General features: G+C 42.6%; 1 protein-coding gene across 13 annotated transcripts in view; it reads left to right on the plus strand.

Moving 5' to 3' along the window:
* The window catches only part of LOC147208457 (protocadherin alpha-C2-like), a 132,590-nt gene that overhangs the window by 69,575 nt on the left and 39,657 nt on the right, over window positions 1-23,358 (plus strand). Inside the window, exon 1 of one of the 13 annotated variants that reach the window (XM_086135337.1) lies at window positions 848-3,351. The exons of 7 other annotated variants lie outside the window; for them this stretch is intronic. In XM_086135337.1, the coding sequence (XP_085991463.1) occupies window positions 955-3,351 (2,397 nt within the window). In that variant the 5' untranslated portion in view covers window positions 848-954. Of the gene's footprint in view, window positions 1-847; window positions 3,352-4,565; window positions 7,059-8,655; window positions 11,159-12,090; window positions 14,599-16,037; window positions 18,525-19,341; window positions 22,680-23,358 lie in introns of those variants that run through there. 5 more of the 13 variants (XM_086135353.1, XM_086135345.1, XM_086135388.1 and 2 more) reach the window with 5 other exon arrangements.

A 23,358-nucleotide genomic window follows, 5' to 3' on the forward strand; every position in this document is an offset into this window, starting at 1 on the left:
TGAAATACTAAGTTCGAATTGTATTTAAAAATGTAACTTTTTAGCAGTCAATGAAAGGTTCACTGACTGAAATCCAGCATGTGAATCCATCTGAATAGTTTTGAGGTCAAAACAGCAAAAGCCCCATGTCATTGTGAAATAGAGTCCCATACAAGGAAAAAAAAGCTTGCTTTACTTATTTTAACGTGTTCATCGTAGCAATGACATGGATCAATGTAATAAAATAGTGATGTTGAGTGTAGTTATACTGTACTTTGTTGTATTGGTATTTTTAACGTTTGTTAATTCAGCTGAAAGTAATCTTGAGAGTTTTTTCTTCATTGTGGCTCTGTACTGCATTTCAGTATTGTGAGTTATGCTGTCCGTGGTACTGAATTGTAAAAAGTGCTTTTTCGCTTTTTCTTTTGGCTCTGTTAGGCCTAAACTTCTTGGGGATTAATTAACAGCTTCAGGAATACTTATTTTAATTCAGATATCTGAACTCATACATGTGCTATCTTTCATTGCTGATATGAATCTCTCCTCACAGCCAAGATGCTATTTATCATATTGATGGAAATCCTTTAATTCATCGTGGATGTTTGTCTTGAAGAGGCTGATATTAATCCCAGTGATTGTCACTTTTTGATTAGATTGTATTGGTTCACCAAAATGTCTTTTGACAATTGCTCTCTGCATCACCATCGTTTGCTACTAGTTGTAGTTTAGGCAAATGTCCACTAGAGGACACCGTGGACCGTGGCATTTGAGCTCACTCTTTAAGAGCGCTGGGCTCCTCCCAAATGTACGTGATGTTTTTCGTCATTGGAACAAAGAAGCTCAGAACGTGAAAGAGGCTGATGTGTCGGGGATCGTTGCACGGGACAATCAACTCAGTTTGTTCACATTTTTCCTTTACACCAAGTGGAGAGTCGTATCATTTTTGCAACATTCGTACCTTTATGCCTGAAGCGCATGGATGGAATGATGCGTGCGTCGATTAGAGGGAGCTCCGTGCGGACGTATTTGCTCTTCGTGCTGCTGGAGTGTTACTGGGAAGCCGTGTGCGGCCAGCTCTCTTACTCAGTGGCGGAGGAGGTGAATGTTGGGACCGTTGTGGGAAATATTGCGAAGGATTTAAGCCTAAACGTGCAGGATTTGGAGTCCCGCATGTTTCAGATCGTTGCGGGAACAAAGAGCAAATACTTTGAGGTAAACCTAAAGACCGGTGTTCTCTACGTGCATGAGAGAATAGATCGAGAAGAACTGTGCAAAAAGCAAGCCAAGTGTTCACTTACGTTTGAGGCCGTGATTAATATTCCATTAAAATTGTACCGAATTGAAATAATCATTTTAGATATAAATGATAACTATCCATCATTTATTAGCAAATCACAGGTGATAAATATAATCGAAAATACAGCAGCAGGAGCTAAATTTCCTCTGCATCCAGCTCATGATGCAGACGTTGGTAAAAATACTGTAAATTCATACAAGCTCAGCCAAAATGAACACTTTTCACTTGAGGGACAACAAGGAGAAAGTGTGACACCAGAATTGGTGCTTCAGAGGCTTTTAGATCGAGAAAAACAGGCCATGATCACACTCACATTGACTGCTGTTGACGGAGGAACACCAGCGAAATCAGGCACAATGACTATTGTGGTGAATGTGCTGGATATAAACGATAATGCCCCTGTGTTCAGTCAAACGCTCTACAAAGCTAGCGTGTATGAGAATATCGAGATTGGCACCTCAATCATAACATTAAATGCGACTGATTTAGATGCAGGACAAAATGGACAAGTGTTCTATTCCTTCAGTGAAGTCAGTAGAGGAAAACAGAAGGATTTATTTGCAATAGATAAAAAATCTGGCACTGTAACAAACATAAATCATTTAAATTTTGAAGATGAAAATGTCTTCGAAATAAGAGTACAAGCCAGCGATGGAGCAACCTTCCCAATGATGTCACATGCCAAATTACTAATTGAGGTTTTAGATGTCAACGACAATGCACCCGAAATTGTAGTTACATCACTGTTGCACACAGTGAGAGAAGATGCTACAATTGGCACTGCTGTTGCTCTTGTTTCAATATTAGATAAAGATGGAGGGAAAAATGGTATAGTGCTCACTAAAATAAAAAATGACATGCCTTTTAAACTTGAGTTAAATTATAAGAATTATTATTCTTTGGTTGTTGCTGGTCCTCTTGACAGAGAGCGCATACCTGTGTACATTATCAGCATTACTGCAACCGATGAAGGCATTCCACCTCTGTCCAGCACCAGTATTGTTAATGTGCGCATCTCAGATGTTAATGACAACAAGCCTCACTTCTCAGAGCCCCTCATTAATGTTTACATCAAAGAAAATAGTCTACCAGGGGCAGCATTACATAGAGTGACTGCATTGGATGATGACATTGATCAAAATGGGCATGTGATGTACTCCTTTGTGCAAAGTAGCACAGACTCACTACCAATAACTACAATGATAAATATTAACTCAGAAAGTGGAGATATCGTTGTTCTACAGTCTTTTGACTATGAGAAGTTAAAGATGTTTCAGTTTAAAGTTCAGGCCACAGACTCTGGTGTTCCTCCGCTCAGCAGCAACGTGACCGTAAATGTATTTATTCTGGATGAGAATGACAACAGTCCCGCCATTTTGGTTCCCTATTCCGAGCATGGCTCCATGAACAGTGAGAGCATCCCCTATTCTGCCGAAGCGGGATACTTTGTGGCAAAAATCAGGGCAGTGGATGCAGACTCTGGATACAATGCACTGCTCTCTTATCACCTGTCTGAGCCCAGAGGCAACAACAACCTCTTCCGGATCGGAACCAGCACCGGGGAGATTCGGACCAAGAGGCGAATGAGTGACAATGACCTGAAAAGTCACCCCTTGGTGGTGTCGGTCTGTGACAATGGAGAAGCCTCCCTGTCAGCGACTGTGTCGATTGATGTGGTGGTGCTCGAAAGCACAGCTGACATCCACACTCTGTTCAGACATGTGCCCAGCAAGGAGGAGAGCTTCTCCGCCTTACACTTGTATCTGCTCATCGCCGTTGTGGCCGTGTCGCTCATCTTTCTGCTCAGCCTCATCACTTTAGTAGCCTTCAAATGCCACAGACAGACAGACGGACCCTTCGATAGGTACAGTGCCCCGATGATCACCACCCACCCTGACGGGAGCTGGTCTTACTCCAAAGCGACTCAGCAGTACGATGTGTGCTTCAGCTCAGACACACTCAAGAGTGACGTAGTGGTTTTCCCTGGGCCCTTTCCACCTGTAGAAGCAGAATTGATCAGTATTAATGGAGGAGACACCTTTACCAGGACTCAAACTTTACCGAACACTGACAAGGTAGGAGTCATGTCTTTGTTTGTTTTTCTTTTTTTGTCTGATCAGTATGATATTGATGTTTTACGCATTTGAATGTAGCCATGTCACCAATAGCACGACTATTATGAAGCACAAAATGGTGTTTCGAAATGTACGTATTTGCAGTGAAAGCACCTAAAATTGTAATTATTGACTTTTTTTTGGTCAAGCTGGTTTACGATCACTAGCCCCTGTGACTGCTGACATATTTGTCGTCAAAACAACACATTACCCTTTCTGCAACATTGTCTGTGGTGAGGAAGAACAGTGAAGTGGTTTGATTACGGTTTGTTGTACATTTGTTACAGCTGTCGCTGTTGTGAAAGCGCTATATAAATCTGCATGTATTGTATTGTATTTGTGTTGGACAACAACAGAGAAAGAGAGAGAGAGAGAGAGAGAGATTTTTTGATAAAGCTGTCCCATGCTTTGAAAAATAGTGGCGTAGTTTACTTTCAATATATTGTGAGATATATGTTTCTTGTGTTACAATGACATTGTAAATCGAATAGTGAGATGTTTAGTTCGAGAGGCAGGGGCACTTGAGCTGCCATTTTACTTGACTTGTTTTCATACCCTGGATCGTATTCACGTTTTTTTGTTGGGTTGTTTTTTTTCTTCGAATGAGTTCTTCCGTCGTGTTTTGTGAGACGCTGTCCATGGCCCTGGACAATTTTTAGGCCGTTCTGAATGGACGAGTTGTCTGAACTAAATATGATTGAAATGATTAACGCCTTCTCGAATATGCCCATTTACATATCTTAACTTCGTTTGCTTTCATTATTGTAGCATTACACCTACATCACAGATGTATTGGGGTTGGGGGTTACTCTGGAAAACGACTGATTTTGTTGTTGTTTGTTTTAAAGAGAGCATGTTAGCGACTTATCTGGTTATTTCTGAATCATGGCATTTGAGTTTGTATCTGGATACAACGGACATGATGGAAAATCATCTAAAAAACGGTGTACTTTCCGTTTTTATGAACTGTTAAATATTTCTTCTGCACTTCATTGAGTCTTCATGCTGAGTGATCTTGGTTGTAGTTCTCCCAAACGTCCACTAGAGGACACCGTGGACCGTGGCATTTGAGCTCACTCCGTCACAGGGCTGTGCTCCTCCCAAATGTGCCTGATGATTTCGTCAACAGAACAAAGAAACTCAGACGGTGATAGGGGACGATGCGACAGGGATCGTTTCCCGAAAGAATTAGCACAGTTTGTTCACATTTTTTCTTCTTATCGGGTGGAGAAGCTTACAGTTTTTGCACCATTTTTACCTTCTGCTTTATGTGAATGTATGGAATGATGCGCACGTTGGGTAGATGGAGCCCTGGGTGGATATATTTGCTCTTCCTGCTGCTGGAGTGTTACTGGAAAGCGGTGTGCGGCCAGCTCTCTTATTCGGTGGCGGAGGAGGTGAATATTGGGACCGTTGTGGGAAATATTGCGAAGGATTTAAGCCTAAACGTGCAGGATTTGGAGTCCCGCATGTTTCAGATCGTTGCGGGAAGCAAGAGAAAATACTTTGAGGTAAACCTGAAGACTGGTGTCCTCTATGTGAATGAGAGAATAGATCGAGAGGAATTGTGTGGAGATGAAGCCAAATGTTCACTCAATGTAGAGGCAGTAATTAATAATCCATTGAAATTATACCGGGTAGAAATAATAATACTCGATGTCAATGACAATTACCCATTATTTTCTAGTAGTAAAGAGGTGTTGAACATAAGTGAGACGACACCAGTAGGATCAAAATTTCCTCTGCACCCAGCTGATGATGCAGACGTTGGTAAAAATTCTGTAAATTCATATAAGATCAGCCAAAATGAACACTTCTCTCTTGAGGTACAAAGAGGAGAAGGTGTGACCCCAGAATTAGTGCTTCAGAGGCTTTTAGACCGAGAAAAACAGGCCATGATCATGCTCATATTGACTACTATTGATGGAGGAACACCAGCGAAATCAGGCACAATGACTATTGTGGTGAATGTGCTGGATATAAACGATAATGCCCCTGTGTTCAGTCAAACGCTCTACAAAGCTAGCGTGTATGAGAATATCGAGATTGGCACCTCAATCATAACATTAAATGCGACTGATTTAGATGCAGGACAAAATGGAAAGGTATTCTATTCTTTCAATACTGGAGGAAGACAGAAACAAACAAATATGTTCTCTATTGATGAAAAAACAGGAACAGTAACAAATAAGGAAAACATAGACTTTGAAAAAGCAACTGCATTTGAACTCCGAATACGAGCCAGTGATGGAGGGGCGTCTCCCTTAACCTCTCATGCCAAATTGTTGATTGAAGTTTTGGATGTCAATGACAATGAGCCTGAAATTTCAGTGACATCATTATTGAATACAGTGAAAGAAGATGCAACCATTGGCACGGCTATTGCGATTGTCTCCGTGTTGGACAAAGACGGAGGTAAAAATGGCTTGCTGCACTGTGCAATAAATAGTAATGTGCCTTTCAAACTTGAGCCGAATTATAAGAACTCCTATTCTTTGGTTGTTGGTGGTCCTCTTGACAGAGAGAGCACCCCGATGTACAATATCAGCATCACTGCAACCGATGAAGGCATTCCACCTCTGTCCAGCACCAGTATTGTTAATGTGCGCATCTCAGATGTTAATGACAACAAGCCTCACTTCTCAGAGCCCCTCATTAATGTTCATATTAAGGAAAATAGTTCACCAGGGGCAGTAATGCAGAGAGTGACTGCACTCGATAATGACATTGAACAAAATGGGCATGTGACTTACTCATTTTTAAGTAATACAGACTCACTGCCAGTCACTACGATGATAAATATCAACTCAGAGAGTGGAGACATCATGAGTTTGCAATCGTTTGACTATGAGAAGTTAAAGACGTTTCAGTTTAAAGTTCAGGCCACAGACTCTGGTGTTCCTCCACTCAGCAGCAACGTGACCGTAAATGTTTTTATCCTGGATGAGAATGACAACAGTCCCGCCATTTTGGCTCCCTATTCCGAGCATGGCTCAGTGAACAGTGAGAGCATCCCCTATTCTGCCGAAGCGGGATACTTTGTGGCAAAGATCAGGGCAGTGGATGCAGACTCTGGATACAATGCACTGCTCTCCTATCACCTGTCTGAGCCCAAAGGCAACAACAATCTCTTCCGGATCGGAACCAGCACCGGGGAAATTCGGACCAAGAGGCGAATGAGCGACAATGACCTGAAAAGTCACCCCTTGGTGGTGTCGGTCTGTGATCACGGAGAAGCCTCCCTGTCAGCGACTGTGTCGATTGACGTGGTGGTGCTTGAAAGCACAGCTGACATCCACACTCCGTTCAGACATGTGCCCAGCAAGGAGGAGAGCTTCTCCGCCTTACACTTGTATCTGCTCATCGCCACTGTGGCCGTGTCGATTATCTTTCTGCTCAGCCTCATCACTTTAGTCGCCTTCAAATGCCACAGACAGACAGACGGACCGTTCGACAGGTACAGCGCCCCAATGATCACCACCCACCCTGACGGGAGCTGGTCTTACTCCAAAGCGACTCAGCAGTACGACGTGTGCTTCAGCTCAGACACACTCAAGAGTGACGTAGTGGTTTTCCCTGGGCCCTTCCCACCTGTAGAAGCAGAACTGATTAGCATTAATGGAGGAGACACCTTTACCAGGACTCAAACTTTACCCACTACTGAGAAGGTAGGTTTCTCATATCTTTGTAACTTCTGAACTGCGTTGTTGGATGTCGCTATATTATGCACTAAGAAGACAATAGCTCAAGAAATATGACACACTTTAATTTACGGTCTCTTTGTCTTTAGCGTACAAGTACGTTCAAACGTACTTGCAAATACATTCAAACTTACTTGTTGGCTTAATGCTACAAACGTAGCATTTTACCATAATGCCACGGGGTATTGCCTTATGGGATAAATACTGAATATAAATCCTGCACTGCAGCCATAATAAAACCATATAATGAAGAATAAACAATGTTGACTTGCTTAATTTTCGACCATTTTGGAATTGATACGATTAGAAAAGTTTTAATTTCGTTTTTCCCCCCATGATGCCGCAGGGTTTGCGCAAGCAGAAGTCAATAGCGCGTGGCATGATGGGGAAAGAAAACAAAAAAACGCTGAACGTAAATAATTTACCACAGACTTAATAAAACCATAGACATATGAATGAACAATATTTACTTTTTATTTTTTAATGTACTGGTAAAATTAATTGTTTTTCACTCGACCGTGCTAACATCAATACCTTGTGGCATTATGGCAAAATGCTACATCTGTCGTATTTAGCCTAAAAATACATTTGAACGTATATTTACGAGTACATTCGAACGTACAGGTATATGTACTCGCAAGTATGTTTGAATATTTTTGCTAGTCCCAATATTTTTCCTCCACATTGGCAGCTCCACGCTTCCGTAAGAGTCCCTTGTTTTAAAATGAAATTGATGGCTCAAGCAAAGAACAATCATGTGATTTACTTTCTGTATGCTGTATGTATATGTTGTGTCTCCCTGATAAGATAAATCTAACAATATAGAGATGTTGGCAATCAAATGTGTTGAACATGAGAAAAGGGGGTTGATTTGATCCATTATCACTGTCCCATGTCAGAGTTCGCACTTATTTAAATACAGGCGATGTAATATTATAGTGCTCAGGTTTTCTTTTGTAATCGCTTCTGACAGTCTGCTCTTGTGAGATGCGGTATGCGTGGTTCTGAATACATTTCATGAGAGTTTTTGAATCTGCGTTTTGTCAGAATCATCTATGGATGGACCTTTATTCAGAAGGTCCATTCAAATTTATCATTTATAACGTTACCGACTCGACAGATACATGATGGTGGATGGGGTGGTTTGAGGGAATATTCTTGTGGAAACATGCTAGCATTTATTGTTTGTTTATCTTGAAGAAAGTGATATTATCTCAGCGATTTATATATCAGTTCTAAATCATGACATCATTGATGTCATGTTAACAACATTCTATCAGGTGTAGACCTGTTAAAGTGACATTTATGAAAATCCCATCATTTTGTGCAGTCAAACGGTTCTTTTTTAAAAGGTCTTTTTTAATAGTTTATGCAATGGACCTACTACTGGCGATGTATTTGGAGCTTTGTTGTGATTTTAGTTGTAATTCAAACAAACGTCCACTAGAGAGCACAATGGACCATAACATTGAAGCGCCGCCATCCGCGGCGCGGGGCTCCTCCCAAATGTACGTGATGCTTTTCGTCATTTGAACAAAGAAGCTCAGTGGGTGAAAGAGTCTAATGCGACGGAGATGGTTATACGGAAGAATTAAATCAGTTTGTTCAAATTTTTACTTCATAGCAAGCGGAGAGTATTTTTGGCACAGTTTCTACCTTTATGCCGTATTCGCATGCATGGAAAGATGCGTCCAACGAGCAAGTGGAGCTCTGTGCGGATGCATTTGTTCTTCTTGCTGCTGGAGTGTTACTGGGAAGCCGTGTGCGGCCAGCTGTCTTACTCGGTGGCGGAGGAGGTGAATGTCGGGACCGTTGTGGGAAATATTGCGAAGGATTTAAACCTACACGTGCGGGATTTGGAGTCTCGCATGTTTCAGATCGTTGCGGGAAGCAAGAGGAAATATTTTGAGGTAAACCTGAAGACTGGTGTCCTCTATGTGAAAGAAAGAATAGATCGAGAGGAACTGTGCCGAGATGAAGCAAAATGTTCACTCAGTGTAGAAGCCGTCATTAGCAATCCATTAAAACTGTACCGTTTTGAAATTATTGTCTTGGATGTAAACGACAATTATCCATCATTCTTTAGTAAATCACAGGTATTAAATATTACAGAAAACACAGAACTGAGCACAAAGTTTCCCCTGCGTGCAGCTCAAGACGCAGACGTTGGCAAAAATGCAATAAATTCATACAAGCTTAGTCCAAATGATCATTTCTCTCTTGAGGTACAAAAAGGAGGAAGTGTAACACCAGATTTGGTGCTCCAGAGGTTTTTAGACCGAGAAAAACAGGCCATGATCACACTCACATTGACTGCTATTGATGGAGGAACACCACCGAAAACAGGCACAATGACTATTGTGGTGAATGTGCTGGATATAAATGATAATGCCCCTGTGTTCAGTAAAACGCTCTACAAGGCTGGCGTGTATGAGAATATCGCGATTGGCACGTCAATAATAAAGTTAAATGCAACTGATTTGGATGCAGGAGAAAATGGACATGTGTTCTATTCTTTCATTGAAGCAGATAGAGGGAATCAGAATGCAATGTTTGCTATTGACAAAACAAGTGGGACTGTTACCAACATACAGAATTTCAATTTTGAAGAGAGGAGCAATTTTGAAGTTCGAGTACAAGCCAGTGATGGGGCTGTTTTTCCCAAAACTTCTCATACCAAATTATTAATTGAGGTTTTAGATGTCAATGACAATGCCCCTGAAATCTCAGTCACATCACTGTTGCACACAGTAAAAGAAGATGCTGCACTTGGCACTGCTCTTGCTCTTGTTTCAATATTAGATAAAGATGGAGGGAAAAATGGTCTCGTGCTCACTAAAATTAAAAATGACGTGCCTTTTAAACTTGAGTCAAATTATAAGAACTCCTATTCTTTGGTTGTTGCTGGTCCTCTCGACAGAGAGTGCATACCTGTTTACACTATCAGCATTACTGCAACCGATGAAGGCATTCCACCTCTGTCCAGCACCAGTATTGTTAATGTGCGCATCTCAGATGTTAATGACAACAAGCCTCACTTCTCAGAGCCCCTCATTAATGTTTACATCAAAGAAAATAGTCTACCAGGGGCAGCATTACATAGAGTGACTGCATTGGATGATGACATTGATCAAAATGGGCATGTGATGTACTCCTTTGTGCAAAGTAGCATGGACTCAATGCCACTCACAGCAGTGAATATTAACTCAGAAAGCGGAGATATAGTTGCCCTTCAGTCTTTTGACTATGAGAGGCTAAAGATGTTTCAGTTTCAAGTTCAGGCCACAGACTCTGGTGTTCCTCCGCTAAGCAGCAATGTGACCGTAAACGTTTTTATCCTGGATGAGAATGACAACAGTCCCACCATTTTGGCACCCTATTCCGAGCATGGCTCAGTGAACAGTGAGAGCATCCCCTATTCTGCCGAAGCGGGATACTTTGTGGCAAAGATCAGGGCAGTGGATGCAGACTCTGGCTACAATGCACTGCTCTCCTATCACCTGTCTGAGCCCAAAGGCAACAACAACCTCTTTCGGATCGGAACCAGCACCGGGGAGATTCGGACCAAGAGGCGAATGAGTGACAATGACCTGAAGAGTCACCCCTTGGTGGTGTCGGTCTGTGATCATGGAGAAGCCTCCCTGTCAGCGACTGTGTCGATTGATGTGGTGGTGCTTGAAAGCACAGCTGACATCCACACTCCGTTCAGACATGTGCCCAGCAAGGAGGAGAGCTTCTCTGCCTTACACTTGTATCTGCTCATCGCCGTTGTGGCCGTGTCGCTCATCTTTCTGCTCAGCCTCATCACTTTAGTAGCCTTCAAATGCCACAGACAGACAGACGGACCCTTCGATAGATACAGTGCCCCGATGATCACCACCCACCCTGACGGGAGCTGGTCTTACTCCAAAGCGACTCAGCAGTACGACGTGTGCTTCAGCTCAGACACACTCAAGAGTGACGTAGTGGTTTTCCCTGGGCCCTTTCCGCCTGTAGAAGCAGAACTGATTAGCATTAATGGAGGTGACACCTTTACCAGGACTCAGACTTTACCGAACACTGACAAGGTAAGAAATTTTTATGATATCAAATCGTCTTTGTAACATGGATAGTCACACAGTAATCAAGTCAAATATTGTAGCTGTGTTTTGTCACGTGTACAGTACAATACCAATTATTTAGAGGTGTCTTTTCAAAGCAATCGAATAAAATCAAAATATACGAAATGACGTACCATAAGAAATGCTGAAGAAAATAATACATATTACTTGGATTTTGGAAGTTGAACCGTTTTAGAAGCGGAAGTGTCGTTTGAAGGATGGAAGGGGCCTGCAAGCGTTCGCAGAAATAAGGATCTGTGACATTTTGGGGAGCTCTAAGTTTATTTCAATAAATGTTAAATATTTGCACCCAGTACGAATCCAGTATAGGTTAAGAGGACATGAATGATATGTTCAATGAATGATATTTGTCGTTTCACTGTTAACAAGCTTTCATTTGCCTTGACACATACATTCAAACATACGACAGTATGATGCATTTTAGGTGATACTCGTTTGCTAAATTGCAATTTAAATCAACTGATTATAAAAGCGTCGATATTGAAGTGCTGATATATGAGCGTATATTTTGCTCGAAAAAAACTCCGCTTAAAAAAAAAGGTTGGGTCGCTCTCCATGGTACTGAAGTTCATGATACTCGAGTCCTTTCCATGAGAGATGCATTTCAGAATAGAGACAATACATAAAACTCTACTATCCAATATTATGCGACATTTTACAGTACAAAGCTAGTCTTCCAATTACTTAAATTGTATGCATATGAAAAACACTTTTAAACCTTCTTTTGACTTTAAGCTGCATTTCACCACGACCGTCGCAAGGTGACGCACGAGACCGTGCTTAAAAATGCGCCTGGCGCGCACATAAACTGCAAGAAAAAACGTCACAAATGGGGAGTGTTCATCGTCGAGTCAACACAGTTGCAACGAGTCACACTAGGGGAACGGAAGCGGCAAAAGCTACATAGACGGATATACATTTGTGCTTTTTTTATATATAATTTTTTTTTCATTCCCTGTGGATATACCAAAGGCAAAACGGGATTGATGTCAATTTGAGCGGGAATGGCTTCTCGGGACCAATGGGTTACCATTGGGGGTCTGTTTTTCTCTCTGCTTTGTCTGTGCGGCTGGACGACTGCTCAAATATCCTATTCCATCTCGGAGGAGGTAGACAAAGGGACCGCGGTGGGAAATCTCGCAAAGGATTTAAACCTCAGTGTGCAACAACTCCTGTCCACGGGTCTGCGGATAAACTCCGCGACGAAAAAGCGGCATTTTGACGTAAATTTGGAATCAGGAATATTGTATGTTAGCGAGAGAATAGACAGAGAGGAGCTGTGTCCGGATGTGGTGAAATGTTCTTTAAATTTAGAAGCTGCGCTAAGTAACCCTCGCAGGCTCCACCAAATTGAGGTTGTTATTAATGATATTAATGACAACGCTCCGGTTTTTAATCAAGACATCATGACAATAGACATGTCTGAAAATTATTTTCTCGGAGAAAAACACCCGCTTCCACGAGCACATGACGCAGACGTAGGCGCAAACTCAGTGAAGACTTACAAATTACATCCGAATCAATACTTTGTTTTAGACCTGCAAAACAACGGGGACAGCGTTTCTGCCGAATTATTACTGCAGAAAGCCTTAGATAGAGAAACGCAGGCTGTAGTTGACCTCACGCTTATTGCAGTCGATGGAGGAAGACCTCCCAAATCAGGGACCACACAAATAAAAATAAATGTCCTTGATGTCAACGACAATTCGCCCTTGTTCAGCAAATCGCTTTACAAGGTCCAAGTTGTTGAAAATGCAGATATTGGCACCGCGTTGTTACGACTGTCTGCTACTGATTTAGACGATGGCGTTAACGGGCAGCTCACGTATTCTTTTGCTGAGACGGGGCGTTTTAACCCTGATGATGCGTTTGCGCTGAATGAAAATACAGGAGAAATCACCGTGAAAGGTGATATTGATTATGAGGCAACTCAAGCGTATGAGATTCGTGTTCAAGTGCGGGACAAAGGCGTTCCTCCTCGCTTGGCGCACAGCAAAGTTTTAGTGGAAGTCATTGACGTGAATGACAATGCACCGGAGATTACTGTGTCATCTCTCATGAGTCCCGTGAAAGAGGGTGCTGAGGTCGGCACTGCCGTTGCCATGGTGATGGTCACTGATAAGGATGGGGGTAAAAATGGACAAACAGAGTGTAAAATTGTTGGATCTGTGCCATTCATATTGAAGTTCAATTATAAAAAGTACTACTCATTGTTGGTTGACGGGCCACTTGATAGAGAGGCCACCTCCCAATATCTTGTAACACTTACAGCTACTGATGAAGGAACTCCACCTCAGTACACTACATATGTCATCACGATTGAAGTTTCTGATGTCAATGACAATCCACCTCAATTCATGGAGCCTGTAATTAATGTGTACGTGAAGGAGAATAGTCCAGTTGGAACATCTATTTACACTTTGATGACTGCAGATGCTGATTTACTTGAAAATGGAAAAGCATCTTATCACTTGATAGACAGTCATTTTAAAACAACACACACGGCTTCACTGATAAACATTAACTCAGAAAGTGGTCATGTAGTCAGTTTGCAGTCTTTTGACTATGAGAAGTTAAAGACGTTTCAGTTCAAAGTTCAGGCCACAGACTCTGGTGTTCCTCCGCTCAGCAGCAACGTGACCGTAAATGTTTTTATTCTGGATGAGAATGACAACAGTCCCGCCATTTTGGCTCCCTATTCCGAGCATGGCTCCGTTAACAGTGAGAGCATCCCCTATTCTGCCGAAGTGGGATACTTTGTGGCAAAGATCAGGGCAGTAGATGCAGACTCTGGATACAATGCACTGCTCTCCTATCACCTGTCTGAGCCCAAAGGCAACAACAACCTCTTCCGGATCGGAACCAGCACCGGGGAGATTCGGACCAAGAGGCGAATGAGTGACAATGACCTGAAAAGTCACCCCTTGGTGGTGTCGGTCTGTGACAATGGAGAAGCCTCCCTGTCAGCGACTGTGTCGATTGACGTGGTGGTGCTCGAAAGCACAGCTGACATCCACACTCCGTTCAGACATGTGCCCAGCAAGGAGGAGAGTTTCTCCTCCTTGCACTTGTATCTGCTTATCGCCGTTGTGGCCGTGTCGCTCATCTTTCTGCTCAGCCTCATCACTTTAGTAGCCTTTAAATGCCACAGACAGACAGACGGACCCTTCGACAGGTACAGCGCCCCAATGATCACCACCCACCCTGACGGGAGCTGGTCTTACTCCAAAGCGACTCAGCAGTACGACGTGTGCTTCAACTCAGACACACTCAAGAGTGACGTAGTTGTTTTCCCTGGGCCCTTTCCGCCTGTAGAAGCAGAACTTATCAGTATTAATGGAGGCGACACCTTTACCAGGACTCAAACTTTACCCACCTCTGAGAAGGTAGGCTGACAATTTTTTTTGTTCTTTAGTTTGACCGTGGATGGGCTTAGAAAGCAATGTGTAACTGAAAAAATATATACATATACATTTTTTCATGTTAACCTTAATGCATTAATAAATCTTGCAGGTTAAACTCAAACATGTCTGTAAGAACTATAAGTGAATAATTGTTTGCATGGAAAGCACACAATGTGCAAATAATGAAAATCACTCATACATGAAGTGATCAGTATGTTTTCTGATGTAGTTTGCACTTTATTCTGCACTGTACATTGAAAATGATAGTGTGATGAATTCACTCAATTTTATTGTGTCAAGTGGTTGCTCGAAAAAGAATAATTTGGATCTAGATACAGTACATTCCGAAAGTAGATGTCAAGGTTGCATAGATGGTGAGTAGTCTACAATTTCGCTAGATTTTTTAAGTAAATGTATGCAGTCTACTGAAAAAAAATCTATCTGGATCCAGATGATTTTATGTCAAGGAACCACTTGATGAAATTAAATTAAGTAAATTGAACACACCATTTTTTGTGAAGTGCTGCTATAAGTCGAGGTTGTGCACTTCATGATGAAGGCCTTGTGTGTTCCCTACTGGCTATCTATGGCCGTGTCTGCATGCTGAACTTCCACTTTTGACATCACATATCCACTCATTGTCCATGTAGTGGTGACAAAAGCAACTCCAAATGTCGCTGTCCGTGGTGCTGGACTTGATGTCAATGCGCTTCTGTGGGTGCCTCATATTGATAATCAGATCGATTATCCATCCACCTATTCTGTATACTGCTTGTGTGGTTCAGAGCTGATAGGAGCTGGCGCCTGAGCTGGCACCTGTCCTGGCTTTCGTGGTAAAGCTTTACCAACCCTTTGTACAACCCCTTGGACTGATGGATGGTCAATCACAGAGCACAAATAGAATTAGACAACCATTCACAGTCAGTCACATTTACACAATCAGTGAGTGATAACTACACACTACCTGTCTGGTGGTCAAATGAGTGAACATTTACACCATCGGTGACTTAATATTCTGAATTATAATTGTCATGATGGAATATTGTAGTATTATTAACAATACAGTTGATATCGAGTTTCCTCTTTTGTTTGTTTTATGCCAGCAACTATGTAATGTAGGTCGAAATTAGTATTACTACTATTGCTTGATATGTTCTGAAAAATTTTCAGTAAATGTGAAGTGGAAGATATAAATCAACGTTTTCCAGCGGCATCCGGTGACAGGCCTACATAAAAAGGTTTTTTTGTTGATCGGTCATTCTGCTTGTGCAGTGACAGTCATGATAGACCTATACCTTAAATGAGCCACACGAGGTCGCAGGAGACCGTAAATATGGATATGTTGATTCGACGGCTCCTCCATAATTCTACTCCGCCCTGCTTGAGGAAAAAGAAATCGTCATCCGCCGATAGTCCATGCGCAGAATGCACGGCAACCTCGCAATAGTAATGCTGCATTGGATTCAGTTATCTCAGTGTGGATAAATAACCGACGGCTGTTTGTGCATTTTCCTGCATTGGCGATGAGGATGCATCAACAAAGACACGATTTCTGGATTTACTTTGCTTTGCTTCTTTGTATTTTTGGCTCTTCCGCTTCGCAATTGTCCTACTCCATTACCGAGGAGGCGAACAAAGGCTTCGTGGTGGGCAACATCGCGAAGGATTTAAACCTCAACGTGCAGGAGCTGCACACCAGAGGTCTGCGTGTGGTTTCCAGCTACAGTAAAGAGTATTTCAACGTGAATTTGCAGACCGGTAACTTGTTTGTAAAGGAAAGAATAGACAGGGAGGAGCTTTGTCCGAATACGGCGAAATGTTCTCTTCGGATACAAGCTGTGTTAAACAGTCCGATGACGGCGCATCGCGTTGAGATCACTATTCTGGATATAAATGACAATTCACCTGCTTTTATAGAAAGTGTGTACACTTTGGACATTTTTGAATCAGCTTCACCAGGAGAGCGGTATCTCCTCCCAGTGGCCGTGGACGCAGACTTTGGCAGTAATTCAGTGAGGAGCTATAAATTGAGCAACAATGAACATTTTACACTGGATGTGCAGAGCGGAGGAGACCACGGCGTATCTGCAGAACTGGTGCTACAAAAGTCTTTAGATCGAGAGAAACAATCTCTCATCACACTCACTCTTACCGCTGTTGACGGAGGTAAACCTCCTAAATCTGGCTCGTTGCAAACACGCGTAAATGTGCTCGATGTCAACGACAATGTGCCCACGTTTAGCAAGTCGCTTTACAAAGTGCGTCTGAGCGAAGATGCAGCGCAGGGCTCACTTGTGATTCAATTGAATGCAACTGATTTGGACGAAGGAATAAACAGTAAGATTGTGTATTCCTTAATTAAACGAGGCAACAACGATCCGTCAAGTGTTTTTAATCTAAATGCAGAAACGGGGCAAATCACCTTGAAAGGTAGTTTAGATTATGAAGAGAATAATGCGTATGAAGTCAGAATTCAAGCAATGGATCAGGGTATTTTTCCCCGTTATGCACATGCTAAACTGCTAATAGAGATAATTGATGTGAATGACAACGCCCCTGAAATAACGGTGACGTCACTGATGACGCCAGTAAAAGAAAACGCTGAAATGGGGACAATTGTTGCTTTGGTTACTGTAAATGACAAAGATGGCGGGAACAATGGGGTAACTAACTGTAGGGTAGTTGGATCTGTTCCGTTTAAGCTGAAAAGTAACTATAAAAATGATTATTCATTAATAGTTGATGCAGGACTAGACAGAGAAAACATCTCTCTTTACAATGTCTCAATTTTAGCCACAGATGAAGGAAGTCCACCTCTCTCCACAAGAAAGATCATTATTGTTCATGTTTCAGATGTTAATGATAATGCACCTCGTTTTATGGAACCGGTTATTAATGTGTATGTCAAAGAAAATAGTCCAACTGGATATTCTATTTATTCCATAAAGGTGGTTGATCCTGATTTGGATGCTAATGCTAAAGTGTCATACACATTGTTAGATAGTTATCCAATGAGTATTCCAATTTCATCAGTTCTGAATATCAACTCAGAAAGCGGAGATCTCATAAGTTTGCAATCGTTTGACTATGAGAAGTTAAAGATGTTTCAGTTCAAAATTCAGGCCACAGACTCTGGTGTTCCTCCGCTCAGCAGCAATGTCACCGTAAATATTTTTATCCTGGATGAGAATGACAACAGTCCCACCATTTTGGCTCCCTATTCTGAGCATGGCTCAGTGAACAGTGAGAGCATCCCCTATTCTGCCGAAGCGGGATACTTTGTGGCAAAGATCAGGGCAGTAGATGCAGATTCTGGATACAATGCACTGCTCTCCTATCATCTGTCTGAGCCCAAAGGCAACAACAACCTCTTCAGGATCGGAACCAGCACCGGGGAGATTCGGACCAAGAGGAGAATGAGTGACAATGACCTGAAAAGTCACCCCTTGGTGGTGTCGGTCTGTGATCACGGAGAAGCCTCCCTATCAGCGACCGTGTCGATTGACGTGGTGGTGCTTGAAAGCACAGCTGACATCCACACTCCGTTCAGACATGTGCCCAGCAAGGAGGAGAGTTTCTCCTCCTTGCACTTGTATCTGCTCATCGCCGTTGTGGCCGTGTCGCTCATTTTCCTGCTCAGCCTCATTACTTTAGTAGCCTTCAAATGCCACAGACAAACAGACGGACACTTCGACAGGTACAGCGCCCCAATGATCACCACCCACCCTGACGGGAGCTGGTCTTACTCCAAAGCCACGCAGCAGTACGATGTGTGCTTCAGCTCAGACACACTCAAGAGTGATGTAGTGGTTTTCCCTGGGTCTTTTCCACCTGTAGAAGCAGAACTGATCAGTATTAATGGAGGTGACACCTTTACCAGGACTCAAACTTTACCCACCTCTGAGAAGGTAGGCTGACAATTTGTTTTGTTCTTTAGTTTGCCAGTGGATGGGCTTTCAATAGAAAGCAATGTGTCGCGGAAAAAAAATATATATACACACATTTTTTCTTGTTAACCTTAATGCGTTCATAAATCTTGCAGGTTAAACTCAAACATGTCTGTAAGAACTCTAAGTGAATAATTGTTTGAATGGAAAGCACACAATGTGCAAATAATGAAAATCACTCATACATGGAGTGATCATTATGTTTGCTGATGTCGTTTAAACTTTATTCTGCACTGTACATTGAAAAAGATGGTGTGATGAATTTACTCAATTTTATTGTGTCAAGTGGTTGCTCGAAAAAGTATCATCTGGATTTAGATACAGTACAGTACATTCTGAAAGTAGATGTAAAGATTGCATAGATAGTGAGTAGTGTACAATTTAGATACATTTTAAGTAGATGTATGCAGTCTATCCATCCATCCATCCATTTTCCGAACCGCTTGATCCTCACTAGGGTCGCGGGGGGTGCTGGAGCCTATCCCAGCCGTCTTCGGGCAGTAGGCGGGGGACACCCTGAATCAGTTGCCAGCCAATCGCAGGGCACACAGAGACAAACAACCATCCACACTCACACCTAGGGACAATTTAGAGCGTCCAATCAACCTGCCATGCATGTTTTTGGAATGTGGGAGGAAACCGGAGCACCCGTGTATGCAGTCTACTTAAAAAAAATATATCTGGATCCTGATGATTTTATTTCAAGGAACCACTTGATAAAATTAAATTGAACACACTATTTTTTTGGGGGGGGGGGGGGTGCTGCTATAAATCGAGATTGTGCACTTAAGATGAAGGCTTGGTGTGTTCCGTACTGGCTATCGATGGTCATGTCTGCGAACGTTGATATTTGACGTCACATATCCACTCATCTTCCATTTTGTGGTGACAAAAGCAACTCCAAATGCTGCTGTCCGTGGTGCTGGACTTGATGTTGATGCACTTTTGTGGGTGCCTCACATTGTTGATCAGATTGATTATCCATCCATCCATTCTGTATACTGCTTGTGTGGGTCAGAGCTGACAGGATCTGGGGCCTATCCTGGCTTTCGTGGTAAAACTGTACAACCCCTTGGACTGATGGACCGTCAATCACAGGGCACATATAGAATTAGACAACTATTCACAGTCAGTCACATTCACACAATCAGTGAGTGGTAACTACACAGTACCTGAGTGGAAGTCAGATGAGTGAACATTTACACCATCGGTGACTTAATATTTTGAATTATAATTGTCATGATGAAATATTGTAGCATTATTAATAATACAGTTGATATCGAGTTTCCTGTTTTGTTTGTTTTATGTCAGCAACTATGTAATGTAGTTAGAAATAAGTATTACTTCTATTGCTTGATATGTTCTGACATTTTTACTGTAAATGTGAAGTGGAAGATATAAATCAACGTTTTCCAGCGGCATCCGGTGACAGGCCTACATAAAAAGGTTCTTTTGTTGATCGGTCGTTCTGCTTGTGCAGTGACAGTCATGATAGACCTATACCTTAAATGAGCCACACGAGGTCGCAGGAGACCGTAAATATGGATATGTTGATTCGACGGCTCCTCCATAATTCTACTCCGCCCTCCTTGAGGAAAAAGAAATCGTCATCCGCCGATAGTCCATGCGCAGAATGCACGGCAACCTCGCAATAGTAATGCTGCATTGGATTCAGTAATCTGAGTGTGGATAAATAACCGACGGCTGTTTGTGCATTTTCCTGCATTGGCGATGAGGATGCATCAACAAAGACACGATTTCTGGATTTACTTTGCTTTGCTTCTTTGTATTTTTGGCTCTTCCGCTTCGCAATTGTCCTACTCCATTACCGAGGAGGCGAACAAAGGCTTCGTGGTGGGCAACATCGCGAAGGATTTAAACCTCAACGTGCAGGAGCTGCACACCAGAGGTCTGCGTGTGGTTTCCAGCTACAGTAAAGAGTATTTCAACGTGAATTTGCAGACCGGTAACTTGTTTGTAAAGGAAAGAATAGACAGGGAGGAGCTTTGTCCGAATACGGCGAAATGTTCTCTTCGGATACAAGCTGTGTTAAACAGTCCGATGACGGCGCATCGCGTTGAGATCACTATTCTGGACATAAATGACAATTCACCTTCTTTTATAGAAAGTGTGTACACTTTGGACATTTCTGAATCCGCTTTACCGGGAGAGCGGTATCTCCTCCCAGTGGCCGTGGACGCAGACTTTGGCAGTAATTCAGTGAGGAGCTACAAATTGAGCAACAATGAACATTTTACACTGGATGTGCAGAGCGGAGGAGACCACGGTGTATCTGCAGAACTGGTGCTACAAAAGTCTTTAGATCGAGAGAAACAATCTCTCATCACACTCACTCTTACCGCTGTTGACGGAGGTAAACCTCCTCAATCCGGCTCGTTGCAAATACGCGTAAATTCGCTCGATGTCAACGACAACGTGCCCACGTTTAGCAAGTCGCTTTACAAAGTGCGTCTGAGCGAAGATGCAGCGCAGGGCTCACTTGTGATTCAATTGAATGCAACTGATTTGGACGAAGGAATAAACAGTAAGATTGTGTATTCCTTTATTAAACGAGGCAACAACGATCCGTCAAGTGTTTTCAATCTAAATGCAGAAACGGGGCAAATCACCTTAAAAGGTGCATTAAATTATGAAGAGACTCCTGCTTACGAAATAAGGATTCAAGCGACTGATCAAGGCTTTTCTCCCCGTAGTGCACATGCTAAACTGCTAATAGAGATAATTGATGTGAATGACAACGCCCCTGAAATTGTGGTGACGTCACTGATGACGCCAGTAAAAGAAAATGCAGAATTTGGGACAATTGTTGCTTTGGTTACAGTAAATGACAAGGATAGTGGGAATAACGGTGTCACCAACTGTAAGGTAATTGGATCTGTTCCATTTAAGCTGAAATCTAACTACAAAAATGATTATTCTTTAGTAGTTGATGGAGCACTCGACAGAGAAAACACATCTATTTACAATGTTTCCATTATAGCCACAGATGAAGGAAGTCGGCCTCTGTCAACGAAAAGCATCATTATTGTTCATGTTTCTGATGTGAATGATAATGCACCTTGTTTCATGGAACCTGTTATTAATGTCTATATCAAAGAAAATAGTCCAACTGGATATTCTCTTTGTTCTGTCAATGCAAATGATCCTGATTTGGACACAAATGCGAAAATTTCATACACATTGTTAGATAACTATTCAAGGACTGTTTCAATTTCATCATTTTTTAGCATCAACTCAGATAGTGGAGACATTGTCAGTTTGCAATCTTTTGACTATGAGAAGTTAAAGACGTTTCAGTTCAAAGTTCAGGCCACAGACTCTGGTGCTCCTCCGCTTAGCAGCAATGTGACCGTAAATGTTTTTATCCTGGATGAGAATGACAACAGTCCCGCCATTTTGGCTCCCTACTCCGAGCATGGCTCAGTGAACAGTGAGAGCATCCCCTATTCTGCCGAAGCGGGATACTTTGTGGCAAAGATCAGGGCAGTGGATGCAGACTCTGGATACAATGCACTGCTCTCCTATCACCTGTCTGAGCCCAAAGGCAACAACAACCTCTTCCGGATCGGAACCAGCACCGGGGAGATTCGGACCAAGAGGCGAATGAGTGACAATGACCTGAAAAGTCACCCCTTGGTGGTGTCGGTCTGTGACAATGGAGAAGCCTCCCTGTCAGCGACTGTGTCGATTGATGTGGTGGTGCTTGAAAGCACAGCTGACATCCACACTCCGTTCAGACATGTGCCCAGCAAGGAGGAGAGCTTCTCCGCCTTACACTTGTATCTGCTCATCGCCGTTGTGGCTGTGTCGCTCATCTTTCTGCTCAGCCTCATCACTTTAGTCGCCTTCAAATGCCACAGACAGACAGATGGACACTTCGACAGGTACAGCGCCCCAATGATCACCACCCACCCTGACGGGAGCTGGTCTTACTCCAAAGCGACTCAGCAGTACGACGTGTGCTTCAGCTCAGACACACTCAAGAGTGACGTAGTGGTTTTCCCTGGGCCCTTTCCACCTGTAGAAGCAGAACTGATCAGTATTAATGGAGGAGACACCTTTACCAGGACTCAAACTTTACCCACTACTGAGAAGGTAGGCTGAAATTTCGTATGATTTTTTTTTTAATAGTTGCACTCAATCAGTCATGTTTAAGTCAAGTCAAGTCAAGTCAACAGTATTTATAGAGCACTTTCAAACAGCCATCGCTGCATACAAAGTGCTTTACATGGAGCAATTTAACATGCACAATAAACAGTATGACAAATCGGTAATAAAGGCGGTAGAAAGCACCAAACAGTAAAACCAAGAAGAAATCTAAGTCATGCTGAGTCGAATGCCAAAGAATACAAGTGAGTTTTGAGGAGGGTTTTGAAGATGGGCAGCGAGGAGGCTTGCCGAATGTTCAGTGGGAGGTCATTCCAGAGAGAGGGACCAGCAACAGAAAAGGCTCGATCCCCTCTGAGCCTCAGTTTAATTAAATTGAATGAATGATTGATAATCAGCAATGACTAAAAAGACTACCTGGGCATTACGTGTTTGAAAACTGGATACGGCAGTTTGGATGATTCGTGGTTTCAAGAGAACAACGGGGCCTTGTTGGCCATGGTTGTAGTGGTTCAAATAGCTGCTGTCCATTCAGGTGCTTTGGGGTTGATTTTCACCCCACGATTGACTGGTGACCAGTCAAAGGGTGGATCCACATTTTAATCTGCCTTTTACACCAAGTTCGTGTTGGGATAGGTTACAGGCCTCAAGATAACGTACAGTACCA

This window comes from Hippocampus guttulatus, chromosome 2 (assembly GCF_054856545.1).
Source record: "Hippocampus guttulatus isolate MCC_2025c chromosome 2, RoL_Hgut_1.0, whole genome shotgun sequence".
Lineage (NCBI taxonomy): Eukaryota > Metazoa > Chordata > Actinopteri > Syngnathiformes > Syngnathidae > Hippocampus > Hippocampus guttulatus.